General features: G+C 31.5%; 1 protein-coding gene across 3 annotated transcripts in view; it reads left to right on the top strand.

Moving 5' to 3' along the window:
* Positions 1-18,749, top strand: part of LOC143239403 (protein turtle-like) — a 666,407-nt gene extending 647,658 nt beyond the window's left edge. Inside the window, exons 8-11 of one of the 3 annotated variants that reach the window (XM_076480428.1) lie at positions 15,551-15,609; positions 17,344-17,402; positions 17,739-17,915; positions 18,235-18,749. In XM_076480428.1, coding sequence (XP_076336543.1) covers positions 15,551-15,609; positions 17,344-17,402; positions 17,739-17,915; positions 18,235-18,273 — 334 coding nt within the window. In that variant the 3' untranslated portion in view covers positions 18,274-18,749. Of the gene's footprint in view, positions 1-15,535; positions 15,610-17,343; positions 17,442-17,738; positions 17,916-18,234 lie in introns of all 3 variants that reach the window. The other 2 variants (XM_076480425.1, XM_076480424.1) reach the window with 2 other exon arrangements.
* Positions 18,750-20,081: the final 1,332 nt, after the last annotated feature.

The raw sequence follows: 20,081 nt of genomic DNA, 5'->3' as shown, positions 1-20,081 counted from the left end.
TCACTATTATCTTTGTTCATTCCTTTTACAAAATTCTTCATGAGTCCCAGTTTAATATGAAGTATGGTCAGAAACACATTTTGAGGACTAACTTAAGGATGATACTCGAGATTTCCCTGGTAACATTCTCCCTCATTAAACATTCCTATTTTTAATTATTTTTCTCATCTCAACTGTCACAAACACACAAAAGCAATAATGCTTGGTATGCTCACTCTGCATGCCTATTAGGCATATTTTCCACCTATGATGATCACAACTGATGGTCTCGAGTATAATCTTCATGTTTTGATAAGTTTCTTTCATATTCCCAGCATGAGTAACACGAATCGATAGTTCAGTGTTCCCATTGTACCGCACCCCCCCCCATACCCCAGTGACACAGCGGTTTGTCTACAGACTTACAACGCTAGAAACATGTTTCGGTACTTGTGGTGAGCAGAACACAGACAATCTATTTTGTAGATTTGCGCTTAACTTCAGAATAAACAAATTAGCCAGTTGCACAAAAGTACCGCTTTCAGACTAATTTTAGATGAGTCAGTAAGTCTCCATTCTTGAGAATAATGTTAATTACCAAATTCTTCTGTTAGTACATCAGTATTTGTATAAAAGCACATGCTGTTGTGAGAAGTACGACTCTGATGACGTTTTCGGTAAGTTGAAAGTATTGTTCTTAGAGGTAATAAATTCCATTGCTGTAAACAAGAGTCAGGAAGTTTCTCATCCTTCTCTGAAACACATTATGTAGCTCTTCATGTATGCTCAGATGAGGCATTTTATGTTAACATGCCACAAAAATAGAATTACTAGACAAATAGGATGAAGATGATTCATTTTCATCGCAGGATAACACTTCTGTTTCCAAATTCATTGGTGGATGTGACTCTGGAAGACTAGGTTCATTGCAGGTACAATATCTAGATGTCTAATGCATTGTTTAGTTTTGCTTGAATATCCAGAAATATCAGTTGTGCAAAAATAACAGTCAGTTACATTATCTTTAGGTTCACACCATATCATTGGAATTACAAATGGCAAAATTTCTCCCCTTAGTCACTATGTCAAACCAAGTACTCAAACTGTGCAACAGTTGTGACATTTTTCTTCGTAAAACTGTAATATATTTCCAACACATGTAATAATAACTGTTTGGGTGATTTTTGCACTTTCGGACTTTAACTGGAGGCAGGTAGCATTTCAGATGAGTTTGTAAAAAAATATATATAATAATTTAGATTTACAAGAGTACCGTTTAAAAGATTTCTAAAAAAATTTGCAGAATTTGATTATATATCGCGACTATGATGGGAGGAAGAAACTCAGACTTTGTTTCGACCGTGAGCGAAGTGACTAACTCCGCCCCATTGTGTTCAGCCGAGGGATCTCTCGAATATTTTAGTAAACTGAGCACGAGAGTATTTCGTGTTTCCTGGGTGGAGCACGTGAGTGATGGAATGAAATAAGAGTGATGCAATTCGCTACATTTTAATAAAAACCAAATAGCATATATGAACAATATATTTGGAATTTTACACTAATACAATGCAGTCAGTGCTTGAAGTTATAAAAAATGTCTGCCATTTATCCTTCAAACCAAAATTAATTTCACAGCTTTTATTCATGGCACTGAGTTGTTTTTCTGTGTTTGTTATGAATATCGCGCAAAGCTACACAAGGGCTATCTGCGCTAGCCGTCACTAATTTAGCAGTGTAAGACTAGAGGGAAAGTAACTAGTCATCACCACCCACCGCCAACTCTTGAGCTACTCTTTTACTAATGATTAGTGACATTGAACGTCATATTATAAAGCCCTTATGACTGAAAGGGCGAGCATGTTTGATATAACTGGGATTCGAACCCACGGCTTTCAACTTACGAGTCGAGTTCCCTAACTACCTGGCCATATCAGGCCTTCTATTTAGTTGATTGCATGTATTTCAAATGCAGCTGGTAAACTATTGAGATATTAAAATAACTGAAAATCTGGAGGTAATGGATAAATTTTGTGGCTACATTTATGAATCCACTTTCATCAAATTACACCTCATCACTTGGGTTTCATCCAGTAGCAAATTTTTGGTTGTCTAATTTTATTTACCATACATATGAAATAAAGGAAACATAAATTTTGACTATGTATTGTATATCATTAATGTAACCGCTCTTTATTTATATATAATTAAAACCTATCAATTAAAGACATGCTTAAAGTATTTTATAAATATATATATAATTAAAACCTATCAATTAAAGACATGCTTAAAGTATTTTATAAATATATATATAATTAAAACCTATCAATTAAAGACATGCTTAAAGTATTTTATAAATATATATATAATTAAAACCTATCAATTAAAGACATGCTTAAAGTATTTTATAAATATATATATAATTAAAACCTATCAATTAAAGACATACTTAAAGTATTATATGTATATAATTAAATCCTATCAACTAAAGACATGCTTAAATTATTATATATATTAAAACCTATCAATCAAAGACATACTTAAAGTATTATATATATATAATTAAATCCTATCAATTAAAGACATGCTTAAATTATTATATATATTAAAACCTATCAATTAAAGACATACTTAAAGTATTATATATATACAATTAAAACCTATCAATTAAAGACATGCTTAAATTATTATATATATTAAAACCTATCAATTAAAGACATACTTAAAGTATTATATATATATTATTAAAACCTATCAATTAAAGACATGCTTAAATTATTATATATATTAAAACCTATCAATTAAAGACATGCTTAAATTATTATATATATACAAAATTAAAACCTATCAATTAAAGACATGTTTAAAGTATTTTATAAATATATATAATTAAAACCTATCAATTAAAGACATACTTAAAGTATTATATATATATAATTAAATCCTATCAATTAAAGACATGCTTAAATTATTATATATATTAAAACCTATCAATTAAAGACATACTTAAAGTATTATATATATACAATTAAAACCTATCAATTAAAGGCATGCTTAAAGTATTATATATATATAATTAAAACCTATCAATTAAAGACATGTTTAAAGTATTATATATATATAATTAAAACCTATCAATTAAAGACATGTTTAAAGTATTATATATATATTATTAAAACCTATCAATTAAAGACATGTTTAAAGTATTATATATATATATATAATTAAAACCTATCAATTAAAGACATGCTTAAAGTATTATATATATATATATATATAATTAAAACCTATCAATTAAAGACATGTTTAAAGTATTATATATATATATATATATAATTAAAACCTATCAATTAAAGACATGCTTAAAGTATTATATATATATATAATTAAAACCTATCAATTAAAGGCATGTTTAAAGTATTATATATATAAAACCTATCAATCACTATTCTTATCATTCTCCTAAATGTTTTAATGTAAGTATTAGGATTAGCATGATAGGTAATTCATGGTAAGTATGACAAGATTATTCAAACTGATTAGTACTCCTATTTCCTTCAATATATTTTAACATATTTGTGTAAAACGATTCTCACATCACTTTCACAGTTTGTAACATCGGTGATCTTTAGTTGACATTATGTAACAAAATTAATATTAAATAAGTATAGGGCACAATTTATATAACTGCTCATGAACTAGTTATAAAGTATATTTAGCTGATTTACTGTGTAGCAATTTGATTTTAAAATACTGCAGATATTTGTATTTCCCACTTCGAAGTTACGTCTTCCAAACTTGCACTTTTATACACAGATTGATAAAGCCAACTGAAAAAGTATTCACAATTATGATTAAAATCGCGTTTTGCTGCATTTTTTTCACATTCCTCGTAATTAATCTAACATAAAAACTATTGCGATGGCATAAAAAGGCGAAGCTGGTGAAGCAATCTAATTCATCAGTCGTAAAATCTGTGATTAAAATCACGTTTGATGGCATTTTTTTTTCTTTACAAGTCACACGTAATTGGTCCATTACCGATTTTAAATGAGGAGTTACAACAAAAAGAACGTTTCGAATTTATCTTTTGTTTATCTGAAATCCGCAATGGACTAATTAGGCTAAATACGGTAACAAAAAGATCGATAGTAAAATGAGATTTAATCAAAATTGCCAAGCCTATTAATTTGCGTCTATACCTTGACTGAGATAAAATTTAGAATAAATTAAATATTTTTTCGGTAGTGCATTCTTTATGTCCTGTATATTTACAGCCAGCAGTACATTAGTTGAAGAGTGATACATCTCTCTCTCTAAAAAAAAAATGCACTGCCGATAATAAAAAGAAAATTAGGAATTATAAACAAAAAATTTGACAAAACATTAAAACGCGCGTAAACAATAAGTTACGAAGTTTAATGCTCAAAAGAGCAACAGCGGTGGAAGTATTGTCCATGATCCGAGATCGAAAGGTCACGTGACCTGTGAAGCCATAGTTCCACGGGTGGTACCAGAGGACGGATTGTTCTGCAAGAAAAAGAATAGTTCTATGGTGTGTCAACAGGGCGAGGGCGAAGAAAACATCTGTATGTAGTGGCAGCAACAGTCAGGTCTGGTGTCTTATGTGGTTCACGAGCAAACCACTAGAGGGTGTTGCTTGTTTTGTATTTCGCGCAAAGCTACACAAGGGCTATCTGCGGTAGCTGTCCCTGATTTAGCAGTGTAAGACTAGAAGAAAGGCAGCTAGTCAACACCGCCCACCTCCAACTCTTGGGCTACTCTTTTTACCAACAAATAGTGGATGTGACTGTCACATTATAATGCCCCAAGGCATTCGTAGAACTATCTTTAGATTAATTTAACTAGGTAGTCATGAAACAAAGTTATTCATTTCATGATATACCTAAAATGATAAAATCCTGGACATTTGTTGTCTGAATCATATAAAACAAAAGTAATACAGAAGTTCTAACAAAAGTAGGAAACATGCCTGTTATTCAGTTTATCATGAATTATGAAGTCCTACTTTAATCCTTAAGTCCTACTAAACTGATTTTACCCGCAAGCTATTAAACGGTTTTCTAAACAAATGAAATGCTGTAAAACAAATCCAATCAGGTGTGTAAACTTTTCAAATACGCATTTTTCTATTATATAAAAAGAACTGATTAAGCAAAATACATTGTGTTTGTTTTGTTTGTTTTTTGAATTTCGCGCAAAGGTACACGAGGGCTGTCTGCGCTAGCCTTCTCTAATTTAGCAGAGTAAGAGGTAAGGCAGCTAGTCATCACCAAACACCGCCAACGAATAGTGAGATTGACCGTCACATTATAACGCCCCCACGGCTGAACGGGCGAGCATGTTTGGTGTGACGTAGATTCAAACCCACGACCCTCAGATTACGCGTCGAGCCATGCCGGGCCATTAAGATAATAATAATAATATGGTAAAAAGCAGATACCTAATGGGATAGTCATTGAGGCGATTTCTTAAATACCATATATCCAAACAAAATATACTTTTCCACGACTATACACTTGTTGAACAAATGTTTCATTAAAATATTAAACATAGCAACCCTTACCATGTTATGTTTTGGTAAAACAAAAAGATAGCATCCGATAGAACGTCACAACTTCCGTATAAAGTACTTCGATTTTCTGTAGATGTACTTGTAAGTGCAAAATGCCAGATCTTTACCACATCATTGAAATAGCTGATCTATATGATCCTTTGTGGCAAGACGCAATAAACTCACACCACACATTTAAAATTCACAGAGCTTTGTACTTTTCCAGTGGAACCATTTTGATATAAAATACTTAAACTGCTTAAAAGTTACCTACAAACAGGAAGTACTGTTACTTCCTTTCACACAAACTGATACTAATCACATATAGGTCAGTTACATTCTTTTTTGACATGACAATTATTTTAAGCAACATTGAACATGTTACTTCAAGTCTATTATAACATTCAAATCACAGTGTTTACGTTCATTTTACGCATGTTGCACACTTGTGTATAGTTTATTATAGAGGTTAATATTGCCATATTAACACAATATAACACAATAGAAATATCTGCAGTATTTTAAAATCAAATTGCTACACAGTAAATCAGCTAAATATGCTTTATAAAGAGTATAACTTTAGTTATAGGAATAAAATCAAAACTGTCACAGTCTTGAAACATTTCACCTCCATTAAAGTCATTTTCCTCCTTTCCATTAACGATGATCTGTGGTTTAGTATACGGATAAATAAACTACTTCTGAAACAAAGTGCCTGTAAAGCCCATATTCTGGGTCATTACTGTATATCTCCTGTGAAGAGATATAGAAGAGATATCTCAGAAGAGTGTAGCTATTATAGCCGTCAAATACTTCATACCTTCAAAAGCGTCATTGCCGTTAAAATCACGAACCACACAGTGAATAACTTCTGATGTTCCTGTCTCCTAGTCGATTTCAAAACTTATATTTCCGAAAGGAATCTTTGACACCTCGAGTTTGAGGAAAATTTGAATGATTTTTTTGGGCTATAACATAGGCTTAACAGGCTGCAAACTTAATTTCTCTACATCTGACTCAGTGGGAAACGTACTTTTCCATCTCTGACTTTGGTACTTGATGTACATTGCTACATGGTGACAATGGTTGTTTTTGTCTTGGATTTATTTCTATTATAGCAGCCTGCTTATTTACAGAATCTCTTACAAATAGTTTAAACTGTCATTTGATCTTTTTCATAATTGATAGAGTGACGCATAATAAGTGAAACAATGATATTTATGTAAGCGTGCAAATTCCTTATGACAATCCCAGTGGTACAAACTTACCCCGTAGAAACCTCTCTTGTATGTAACAACCTAAGGTACGTGGCCTTTGTTCAAGTTATTAACTTTAAAAAAAAATATGTGCAGGTGGACGCTGTTTCAAATAAACAAAAATCTTCCATATCACAAAATGTATTTATAACAGTTTTTATTATTACCTCACCATAGTTCGATATAAACTTTAAGAACTGAATATGTATATGCATCCTATACATTGTGCAAAGTGATCTTGTAGGAAGAAGTAATGGACTTAAGGGTACTTTACGTTACTCGATTTCAACATCCAGTGTTTCACATGATTAATTAGTAGGCGGTCATTTGCCGCAAAGTGTCCTACGGTTTGTTTGTTTGTTTGTTTGTTTTGGAATTTCGCACAAAGCTACTCGAGGGCTATCTGTGCTAGCCGTCCCTAATTTAGCAGTGTAAGACTAGAGGGAAGGCAGCTAGTCATCATCACCCACCGCCAACTCTTGGGCTACTCTTTTACCAACGAATAGTGGGATTAACCGTCACATTATAACGCACCCACGGCTGGGAGGGCAAGCATGTTTGGCGCGATGGGGATGCGAACCCGCGGCCTTCAGATTACGAGTCGCACGCCTTAACGCGCTTGACCATGCTGAGCCCTGTGTTCTGCGGGTCAAAGTATAAAATTGTTATAGGTCAACAAACAACTTTTCATATCAGCCGTATGATGGCTGTTGGAGTTTGTTGTGTTACAGAAAATTTGATATTTTTAATACGCTTTTAACAAATAATTCTAAGGTTGTTGCTTCAATCAAGAAAGGGACGTCAAGCGGTAAGTCATTTTTGTTGTAGTTCACTTTTTCAATGTTACGTAAAACAATATATGCTGAAAAAAAGTCCTTATTCTAAAGACAAAAAACGGTCAGCTTATTCAAATAATTAGAAAAAGACAAAAGCTCTAACCTTGTGGTGATTATACAAACGGGCTGTTGTTTCTTTCAGAATGTGTTGAATATTTTGCCCGAATGCCTTCATTATAGATGACGAGTGGTAGCGTGTTCAAGATTAGGTTATATTGTTTGTATTTGTCTGTGTAAAGACCGAATAGCAGAAAAATGTTCAAGTTCGTCACCCTCATTGGAATCACAATGATTGACTCCTCAGAACTGTTTACAGCTCAGAGGTTAAAGTAGTCAGCTCTGAGTTGTAAAAAAAGCCTGTCTCTTAATATTTCATTTCTCTATTAGTAATGAAAGATGACTCCATTCGTACAGATAAATAATAAATATACATACACAGTTATTACAAATTAATCAGATAGAAAGTAATAACAATAAATGGTAAGATTAACTGTATGTTCCATCGCAGTAGGAAAAGATCCTTAGTACGTAGTCTCTCTAAACGTTGATAAAATAAGTGATCGATACATGAAACACTGACACCATATACACAGGCTTGACGCAGATTTATCTGACCTTTGAGCTTTAATCATATGTAGGAGATTGACAGCAATTTGCGTAATGTACGCCTCGCAGCCGACACTGAATATGTCAGAATGACGTAACGTTCTGAATCAGATGCTTGTTCGATAATCTATAATAATCGAATGATGCTAAGAATATCAAAAATGTATGATATTAAACACAAACATAATAGTAAAATTATATATCAACATGAGTTGTTTTTGTACATTATATCATAATGTAGCTAACTCATGATAAATTCAAACATTTATATTTTTTTCACAAAAAGCGCTACATCAAAGAACTACAGTATCTGTTTCTAATACAATAACCATGTACAAAAAGTATACAAAATTATCGAACCCGCGACCTTCAGATTACGAGTCGAGCGCCCCACCCACCTGACCATGCAGGCCCCAACCCGTTAAATGACGAGGTATATTTAAACATAATTAAAACAATGTACGTTTAATAACAATGATATATTTCAAAATATTACAATAATTTGAACATATAATAACTTTTTAAATTTAAAACCAAGTCAAATATCTATTCTGTTGTTCCGCCATGGCCAGATGGTTACAGAGCTCGACTCGTAATCTGAGGGTCGCGGGTTCGAAGTCCCGTTACGCCAAACATGCTCGCCCTTTCAGCTATGGGACAGTTATAGTGTTAGAGTCAGTCCCACTATTCGTTGGTAAAAGAGTAGCCCAAGGGTTGGGCGGTGATGATTAGCTGCCTTCTCTCTCGTCTGACAGTGCTAAATTAGGGACGGCTAGCGCAGATAGCCCTCGTGTAGCTTTACCCGAAATTCAAATCTATTCTGTCTGAATCTTACAATCATTTAATTTTCATATATTTGACACTTTTATATTAAAAGACAAACTATTATTATCTACCTTTACAATTTTGGTCAACGCATAGATGCATTGTTACTATCTATACATAGTGACGACAACAAAATAGACGTTTGTTTGCACCCTAACGTTTCCAAGCCTATTGGGCCAATCTTAATTACTATTTGTATGTAAACACTGTGAATTTTATTGGGAATGTCTTGAGGGATTAAAAGTGAACTTAATCCTATTTCTATTTTGTAAGTCCTATTGGTTAATAACTCCAAGCATATTGAGTCAACTTCAGACAATCATGACAATTGATGCTTTATATAATGTTCAGTATTCTAAAGGGATTCAAAATTGAAGTATGAAAGTTGCTGGATTGTTTCTCAAACAACCATGATTTTCTCATGATCAGTGAGATGTAGGATGTTCAAGGGTGGGATTATCTTAAAACCTTTATTTGTTTGTAGATTTTAAAGCAAACTGTAAATGTTGTTTATCGAGAAGTCTTGTTAAACTTTTAAGATAAAGTTCATGTTCAAGATATTTTAACACTTTGAAATATATAATTGCTGTCAAACTTACACTGTTTTAATTAGGCTTAAACATTCCTTGTCATTTAACGAGTATTTCAGATTGTAATACATAAACCAAAAATATAAAGACCTTAATCGTTAATTTAAAATTCTTTTGTACAACGTGGATATGTAAATACATTCTGGATAAGTTTTAACGAACCAACATTCGGGCATAATATTAAAGTGTACAAAAGTTGTACGTTGGTCACAAAAGCCATTAAGGGAAAAAAACATTAATTAAACTCAGTGTTTTAATTAATATGTGAAAGAGAAGTAGCATTTATACTATAGATGTGAAGACTAATTCTGTTATGTTTGTGGAATAATATGAAAGGGTAGTTTTATCCTATATAAAAACAAGTAAATTTTTAATCATACAAAACCTTTCCCCAAACAACTGTAAGTTTAATACATTGTTATTTCATTAATTTGGCATTTTAATTTGCAACATCGATATAAAATTCAGTTTAATGTTTAACAAGAGGTTGTAATTTGAATAAAGTAATCGTTTCGAATTTGTGGAGATTGGATAAATTTATTATTTTATATTTTGAAATGAAGTACATCATAGGGTGAGATGTTGTAGTAAATGTATTTATAATGTTTTAAGGTTAAAATCAAGTAGACTTATAGTGCCTACTTATATTTGAAATATAGAAAAACAACCTCAGCTACATTAAAACGTATCATTTCAGTAATTATCACACTATTTTTTCAGCTCCACTATCCATTCATTTTATGTTTCATCTAATAGTAGCACTCACCATTATGTATTTCTGTCTACGCCTCTGATTTCACCAAATTATTTTTAGAATTATCTCTCGTCGAGAGAGTTAAGTCTTACACTAAGTTATTAGTGTTTTAAAACAAAGTTACTTTAATGTGATTTAAGTTTTGAAGTGATTCAGTAAATAACACAAAAGAGTATGTAATGAAGGATCCGTCAGTAAAATTATGTCGAACGTTTATTGACTCATCTTCGAGCCATAAAATAACTTCATTAAGTTTTAGTTGCATGATGTGCTAATTCGTTTGCTACAGTATAGTAAAGTTTACTTGTTTGTAATTAAGTGCACACTACACAATGGCCTATCTTTGATCTGCCCACCACTGGTGTAGAAACCTGCAAGTCCACAGAAATACTGCTGTACCACTAGGAAACCAGTACAATTAAAAAAAGAACAAATAAACTTCATATCGTCAAACGTTGATTTAAATATAAACACAATTAGTAGTTGAACACTAAAAATAAACTTTACTCATTCATTTAGCACAGTCACTTGTACTGGTATTACACATTCTTTAGTCTCTGAATTATCGAGTTTGGTTGTTTTTTGTTCTGCTTTACTGTCGTTTGTTATATCATTGTAGTGTACATTTTAATATGAGAGATTACTTTACTTGTTAGAAACTTAGATTTTTGTGTTCTGATCTTAGTTTTCTGTCAAATAATGTTCAACTTTATTCAGCTTTAATATTTGATTTAAGAATTATTAAGTGAATTCTATGTAAACTGGAAACAAAATAAATATTCTTAAACCCATTACGGCTGTTACATAATATATTGGAATACCTTTTACGTATAAAGGATTAGCACTTTTACATCTGTTCATATATTGTTTTGTCCATTTCTCGAGAGCAGAACTTCCAATAATCATGTATTCTTGTAATTTCAGTCTCTGATTTTGGAGTTTATATTGAACGTTGTTGTAATTGGTTACCATTTTTTGTGTTGTTTAACTAGCTCTTATGTGGCCTTCTTTAATTTCATCAAAGTCCAAGATAAATCCACAAAAGAAAACTACATAAGTAGCATGCATCTAACAGACCGTAGAAAACTGGTCATCTCTTTATTTTCATTTAATATAAGTAACCCTTTAGCATTTGATTAACAGTATCCACTTCGGTGCTAATCCTGTTGTAATTTAGGGCCATCACCAATTTGCTGGCTCTTTCTTGTTGATTATGCATAATATTTAGCAATACAGCAAAGTTTCCATTATTTGGATAATATGGAGTGTAGTGAAAACAACTTCAGTTAGGAACTCTACACCTTTTCCGATTGCAGTTCATCTCTACTTTTTCCTCATCGTAACAACCATTGATAGTCACTTATCCAGTAATTTCTAGGCCACCTTCAACTCTCAAACAAATTATCAGAAGTAATATTCTCTCTTTTTATTTCTAACCCTTGTGATTAGTTACTTATTACTGATTATATATGCTGTTGGTACAAACCATTAATAAAGAGTCCACAATCCTTCATTGGAGATGTTATTTTATAAGATATTTTTAATGTGTTTGATTTTCTAGTCGTTCTACAACACTGTGAAATCGAAGGCATTTTATGAATTCCGTTAGTATGTCATTGCTTTTGAATATTACGTATACTGTTGTCCAGGTCCCAGATCATGTTTAATTGTTCCGCTTTTTGATTTATAAATACCAGCTAGCACCATCACACCAAAAACAGCACATATCGTTAGAAGTCAACAGCACAGCCTTTCCTTTGTTGTGTGATATTCCACTACACCTTACGTGACGTTATTCTTCATAAATTGATTAAATGTGGATAATGCTGTATTACTGTCTCTTTATAGACGACTAGGTAAACTTAAAGTTTATTTACAAATATTTGGAAATTAACTTCTTCCAGTTATCCTCTGTCTGGATATCATCATACGAGTTCTACCATCAATCTTATTTGAGTTATACTAGTGCTGTGATCAACACATAAATAATCTTCACTCTCACTACTTCACGTTTTATGATTACAAAACATTCAGAACTGTCTACAGTTACTACAATTTTAGTCCTGGGACTCATTAGGTAAAAATCAGAAAGAAAGGTTGAAACTAGAAACCTAATCAGAGTAAAAATGTAATTTTTTTGTACACAAGGGTGATTCAGTATGGTTTTATAGGAAATATGATTGGCTACGATATAAAGGATTACTGCATATTTAATATCTAAATATATTTCTCAGCTCGTCACGTTAGTAACGTGACACATATTTTCTGTTCCTTTGGGTTCTTTATATCTCGTCTTTTGAGTAGAATATGGTGCATTGAGTTACTATGTATTAGATCTTACTATTTACAGCATGGTGGAATAGGTTACAGCGGATTGGGTCCTATTTAATAGAATGTCATATATTAGCTATTGCGTATTGGATCATAACGAGTAGAGTGACGAATTAGTTAGTTACCGTATTTTTCATCCATCTGATTAGAATACGATGCATTAGTTACTGAGTATTGAATCCTGTTGTGTAAAATACAATGCACTATTTACTATGTATCACTCATTGCGTATTGGATTATATTGAGTAGAGTGTGATATATTAATTACTGTATATTTCATCCTTTTGATTAGAATATGATGTATTAGTTACTAATTATTGGATCCTATTGAGTAAAATATAATTCATTAATTACAGTGTATTGGAATTCTATATAGTAACATATGATGCAACGATTTACTGCGTATTGAATCTTATTGAATAGAATACAATGCGATGGGTTACTGCGTATTGAATTTTATTGAGTAAGACAGGATGTAACGTGTTTTATTGTATACTGCATTCTGTTCAGTACTTTAATATTTTGTCTGCTACCAAACTCAGCGTCAAAAAAAAAAAAAAAAAAGATTTGTAACTTTCTGTGGGCTCAATAACCAAAATAATGAGGTTTATAATGAAACTGACGTATAAATATATTAAAAAATAATCCGTTGGAGGTAACTAAACTGCACGAAAGCAATAAGGAAAATACCCCATTCATATTTTGTTTTCAGAACTCGTATTACCATTTTTCTATCGTAAGTACCTTATCTAGATTTTCTAGTCAAGAACGTGATTCGTCATTTTATTTTCGTAAAGACTGTTTATCCATGTGCCTTTTAGAAGGTTATGGTTTTTGCATGATTTCATTCCAATATTCTTTGCTCTGTCTATTTATAGACACAAGTATTCAATCTAATTTAGGCACACAGATGTAGAAGACGTAATAAAAATCCTAAATTACTAAAACGTAAAATTTATCACACATTTTTCCTTACCCTGTTGGTTTTCTGTATAAAATGAAACACATTCAGTCAAGAGAGATTAGATATGTTATTCATTACATCTTCGAGGATTTCATAAATAATATATTTCTTACCTTAAAAAAACTGGTCTCTCGCTTTTCTTTTATTATATTAAATTTTCAATATCTCATAAAGTTCTTAATTTAGGAAGATAGTTCATTCATTTTTATTTTATACTGTATTCCTAATAAATGTTAGGAATATGACTCAACATTTTTCTGTTCTTTTGGATTCTTTGTAATGTCATCTAGTCCTAATGATTAAGATCATTCATCATTTTGTCTGTTGCGTTTTCAATTTCTTATGCAATTCTTCAAGCCAGGAATATGGTTCTTAATAGTTTATATAATAAGGTGTTCATAGTTTAGTTAAATTATGTGGAAATATCTCATTCTGTTCTTCTGGCTAATTAGGGAAATTGAGCTAGCTTATATTTTCCTCCCATCTGGTTTAGTTACTAAACATCATGTACTTATTCAAGTTAAGAATCGTTTCATCCTGTCTTATATTCTGCTACATAACTTTCGTATACTTATTCAGTGCTCATGAGTATGGCTCAAATTTCTCTTTTCCTTTCTGTAAATCCGTTATCTATGTCAGGTAAAGAATATTTTTAATCAGTTTCGGATTCATCTATAAACATTATACATAATTTCTTCACGCTGGGAAAGTGGTTCATCGGTCTCACTTTAGTGATTCATTTTATATTTATCTCTTCAGTTTAAAGATGGCTTATGTTTTGTTGTTGTTGTTGTTACGCTGTAAATTCGTCATTTAATGTTTAAGATGAAGATTGTGTTTCGTCATTTATTCTTTAATGTTGGTTATTTTTGACTCCATAAATTAATATAACCTGAAGTTTAAATAGAAATTTCAACACATTATTTATAGCAATTTTTGTAATTTCTACTCTATTTTATTTCATTTAAAAATAGCAGTTAAAAATGTAACATATAATTTGTACGAAGTAATGTGTAAAGAACATAGTTTGGGGTTGAGAGAGGTGAGAAAAAGGTCAGCTTTTAGTCAGTCTCTAATGGATAAGGAGGTTACAGCACTCAAAATATTGAAGTGAGCAGTAACTTTTCTGTTCAACCAGTATAGAGATAAAGGTGCCACCTGTAATTATGATGTATTGTAATCAGATGCGGAGTTAAAAGGTCTGCGAAGTAAAAACAAAGGAACGTCTTAGGCGTGGATTTGCGAAAACAATATAAAAGATAGGAGTTCTATCAAAGAAAGTATATTAGAGGTAATAGAGAATAAATCGGTAGGAAGTGTTTGAAGATTCTGATATTTTTCACTTTTAATTTTTATCCAGCATGTTTTTAACAGTAAGTTACTTTAGAACAAACAACGTTTTTCTTAATCTCAACTGTTTCTTTTCGATTTGTTTGTTTGTTTGTTTTGAATTTCGCGCAAAGCTACATGAGGGCTATCTGCGCTAGCCGTCCCTAATTTAGCAGCGTAAGACTAGAGGAAAGGCCGCTAGTCGTTATCGCCCACCGCCAACTCTTGGGCTACTCTTTTACCAACGAATAGTGAGATTATAATGTCCCCACGGCTGAAAGGGCAAGCATGTTTGGTGCGACGGGATTCGAACTCGCGACCCTCAGATTACGAGTCGAACGCCTTAACCCACTTGGCCATGCCGGGCCTATCGTTTAAGAATTTAGTCTTATATCTAGAAATAAATGGTGTAGTTCATCCTATTACGGTGTTGTTTATAAGTATAATTTGTGTGTGTTTGTGTGTATGTTTAAAAGCAAACTTCTCACATCAGTTCACAAAAATCTAGCTCTAAAGATGGCGCGTCGAGCGATCCTGATATAATTCCAATGCATGAAGATTCCTCTGGTAAGTTTGTTACATGAGTCTAATAAGTGTTGGTATTTGTAATAATGTTTGTTATTAGTGTGTGGAATTGAGAAGAACTTTTATATTCTAATAACAAATAAAATGTTGAGTTTAACGACAGAAATATTGTCTTTGCAAAAGAGTTTTTTATTCATTAACGTAGAGTTTCTACATTGTTTCTTGTGCTATATTTTTAAAACATCTCAGCGAAAAGTATCATAGAAACTGTCAGAATTGAAAAGCCTTTAGACATTGTAGAGAATACTGGATTGAAAAAAAAAAACTCTTTCAGATTGTAAAACTAACATAAACTGTAACCTCAATACTAATAAGCAAGTAATTAAATAAGTAAATAATATCATGAAATAAGATATGCAAGCTGGGAAATAAGAGGTTGAAGGTCATTAGAAACTTCAAAATTCTATATGATCAAAATTTAACTATTTGAGCTTATCTGATCCTTATACTGAGTCATAATGTTATAATAATACCCTATTTAATGGAATTATCAAATTTATTCATGTAGAAAAAAATTACATGAAAATCTAACGATGTTCGTACGCATAATTTAGAATATTAAGTACGATGAGAAAACCTAATCAGATGTTTTGTTTCCAACTTTTACATCTGCTATTCCTTATTACACTCTTGGCCTGATTCACTATTTAAGGAAACTAGTGAATATACTGTTGTTAATATTGAATTTTGATTACTAGACTGTCAAGCCCACCATTTATTTTTTACGGTTTTAAGGGTTTTTTTTTGCATATCTATCAATTGAGTACAATAGATTCTTAAACTAACCCAACTGAGTGAAAAATAAGGTTTACGATTTCAACCTTATATCTTATTTTCTTAGAATGCCTTCTCGGCTTAGAATCATGCAATGTCTCAATTACGTTACACGGTGTGGTTAATATAGTTCGCCAAGTGCAATGGAATCTTTGTGAAAAATATTATTTAATATTACATTAACTACACTGTTTAAGTTTTGGTAGCACAAACTTCAGAACACAGTTTTTGTTGTTCCTTCAGTATTAAAATACTCAAGTTAATATATATTTTTCTTCACATAATGTTTCATTAACTTTCCAAAACAATTTTGTCTTATTAATCAACAATATTTCCGGGTATTGTACTAACTTTTATACGATATTAAGAGGAGTATATTTCGAATGAATGACTTAGAAATGTGTACTTTGTCACACTGGGAGTGTTATTAAACGAATTATTAGATAATTTAAAACATGATTAAAACATTCTTTAACGTATACTGAGGTATGCATTAGGTCTTAAAACACTTTCTATACCTACAGTTATTCTTTTATTTAGATGAGTAGACTTGCTTCTACTCTTTAGTTTCAAGTGTAAAAGTTTTCTATGTAAATATACTACTACGGCTTATATTGCAACTTGATACAACAATATGTTACGTTACACTTGTCATCCTGTTACAAAAATAATAATAATAATAACGAAATTCTAATTAATTTTGTTGTATCAGCTAAACCCTATCTTTTCTTCTGCTTTACGTATTTCGTTACTTTGTATTATTCAGTGTGTTCTTAAACTTGAACTGTATTAACTCATTTGTAAGTAAAACTTGTAAAATACTATATCTCAACTGTTCTTCCACGACAGATTTGTGTTTAAAAATCCATACTTGTTTTTTTGCTTGATTGGAATTGCTGAGTTTACTTTATTACTTATTTTATTTAAACAATTCTGATTTAGTAACGTTTATAACCTCGTTGAATATCTTACCGGATCAAGAGAAAGCAAAGCAGCAAGATGTAAGTGTTAAGTCATCTGTAGCAGCTCTGACCACTGTTGTAAGTTAAATAATTTCAACTATGCGTTGTACTGATTGTTTCTTAATAATGTTTCACATTTCTTTTAATGCAACACGTTTCATTAATTCGTCACAAGTTTTATACCCTAAAATTCTTCAGTTCTTGCACAATCGAGAAAACAAAGTCTTTGAATACATAATATATACTTTGAATACATAATATATACTACATTATATCTCAGAATTTATATTAAATCCTCATAGTTTACCTGTACTTATTCAATATAGTAAAACTTTCGTAACAGAGACGCCTAAAGTTTTCAAGTATTCCCAACAGGTTAATCAAAGCCCAAAAGAAGTCGTTACTTCCCATCGCAACTGCATGAAACGAGAATTTTTAACATCTGCTTCTTTGATCAACCATCATCCACGGTTTTCAGGAGACGCAAAAAAATTCAACAAATTTTTAACCCAAAATGAAGAAGAGTTAAAAAACTTTGTGGGAGAGCTTCAGGTTTTACTATTTAATACATGTCTTAACATCTCTCTATACTTAGTACTTAGTGCATGCATAGATAAAATATTACAGAATTTTAAATCTCAGATGATTAACACCATCCCAAAATCGTAATGCATTGTTATTTTATCGTAATATCCAACTTATTTCTTGAATAAGTATGTGTATTGTAAGTTTTATTATAATAAGTTATTATTAATGTAAGGAAATAACTTAGATATTTACAACAGTTTCATGTCTCTTATAAAATAAAATAGATTATGTTTACTTACACAGAATTTCAAAATATTTAAATTTTCATTTGATATTTTTCTAGGTTATCGACGAAGTGACACAAGCGTCAACCACCGTTTAATGGATATATAAAGTGTAATTTAATTAGAGAAAGACGTTTGAACTTATTGAACAAGAGGTTGTGAATGGATTTCCAAGATATCGGTACTCCGTGCCTTCTATTACTTGTGATTTTTAGTAAGGTCATCCAGTTGTTAAAAAACACAATAGTTTAAATAACATTTTTAAGTATCAAAACTTAATGGCTTTCAAAAGGTTTTATATAAATATTTCTTTTATTCATCAAAAGGTAAAAATAGAAGGTTTCCCTTTTTTTCAGTAATATTACAGAAAATTTTATTTCTAAATTTGGAATTGTAGTAAGAACAACTTACGGTTCATGAATAAAACAAGTAGACTTTGAATGCGACGACAAAGAACGTTTTGCATTATGGCGACAAACAGATCGAATTTTATATAGCTTTTAATATTTTCATGGACTGTTTTGTAACTGGTGTGTTACGACATGTTTAAGCTTTGTTTTTTGTGGTAGTTAAATAAAGAACTAATATAAACTATATTTTGTGTAAATATAGAAATCTGTTTTATCAGAAGTATTCATATTGCGAAAATATTCAGAACGAAATATTTAACTAATTCTGTAATAGTCTTTAAACTTTAGAAGGGGAAGTTAAAAGCTAGAATAAAATCACCCAGAATTATTTTATTATGATAATCTTACCGCGTTACTGACAGTCGATCAAACAAGCATGCGCACAACGATTATTGCTGTTTGAGAAATTAGAAATTCAATTCACAGTTTTGAGACATTTATTATATTAAAAAAAAACAACTCGTTAACACTTTGAATACTTTTGATTGATAAGACAAACAAGAAAATAGCAGTCTTGAAGTATAGGCCTTTTTGGCCTCCATATGGCCTTGGCTTTATGGTGAGATCTGAATGTCTGACGTCATATACCGTTGAACTTGTAGCTTCACAAATTTTTCACGTCTTGATCAAAAGTGGCGCTCTCTAGTGTCCATGATTTCACATGCGTTATAGCCATTTTCGATTTTGATCTCAATACGCGATCAGTCAGAAAACATATTACCAAAACTATTAGGCAGATAAAACGTGATTTGATTTCTTATCATTTTTTATTTTGATATTACATAAAACATATATTGCTATTCAATATAATTCTCTGCCACCTGAGGCACTCTGCATCTTGTGAGATCATGTTCATGTTTAAACTGTACTTCAGTTAACAATTATATGGTTCCATATTTATGTTAAAGTAACTATTCTATGCATTCTTGCATTATAGTTTCATAAATACTAAAGCAATTGTTAATGTTCATGAACTTTTAATTGTACTGTCTTAATCCATACCAACGTTGTGCACAGATTTTTAATACGAGTTCAACGACAAGATAAATGATTAATACTTTTTGCAATTAAAGTCAAATCAAAAACTACATAACAGTAGTTTGGTTTAAAACAACGTACATAAACATTAATGGCCATGTTTAGAATTAAGCAGTGAAAACATTGACGATATATTCCAGACTACAGCTGAATACATTTCGTTGTTATTGATAAGAAACAAGACGAGATAAGTAAGAAAAACAACTGGACACAAGCAAACGGGAGAGGATCGACCAGTGTTAAAGACAATGTGGCTTAGCCTGTCAACACCTTATGATATAACTGTATGCACCAAGTTCAGTAACATACTCTCTCTCTCTCGGTGTAAGGGTATGATATGTTCGTACCCTGGAGGGTCAGGTTCAGTAACACGGAACAGTCAGTTTGCTTGTTTTGAATTTCGCACAAAGCTACGCGAAAGTCATTTGCACGAGCCGTTCCTAACTTAGCAGTAAAAT

Source organism: Tachypleus tridentatus, chromosome 13, assembly GCF_004210375.1.
Source record: "Tachypleus tridentatus isolate NWPU-2018 chromosome 13, ASM421037v1, whole genome shotgun sequence".
Lineage (NCBI taxonomy): Eukaryota > Metazoa > Arthropoda > Merostomata > Xiphosura > Limulidae > Tachypleus > Tachypleus tridentatus.
This window is presented reverse-complemented; position numbering and strand designations above follow the sequence as displayed.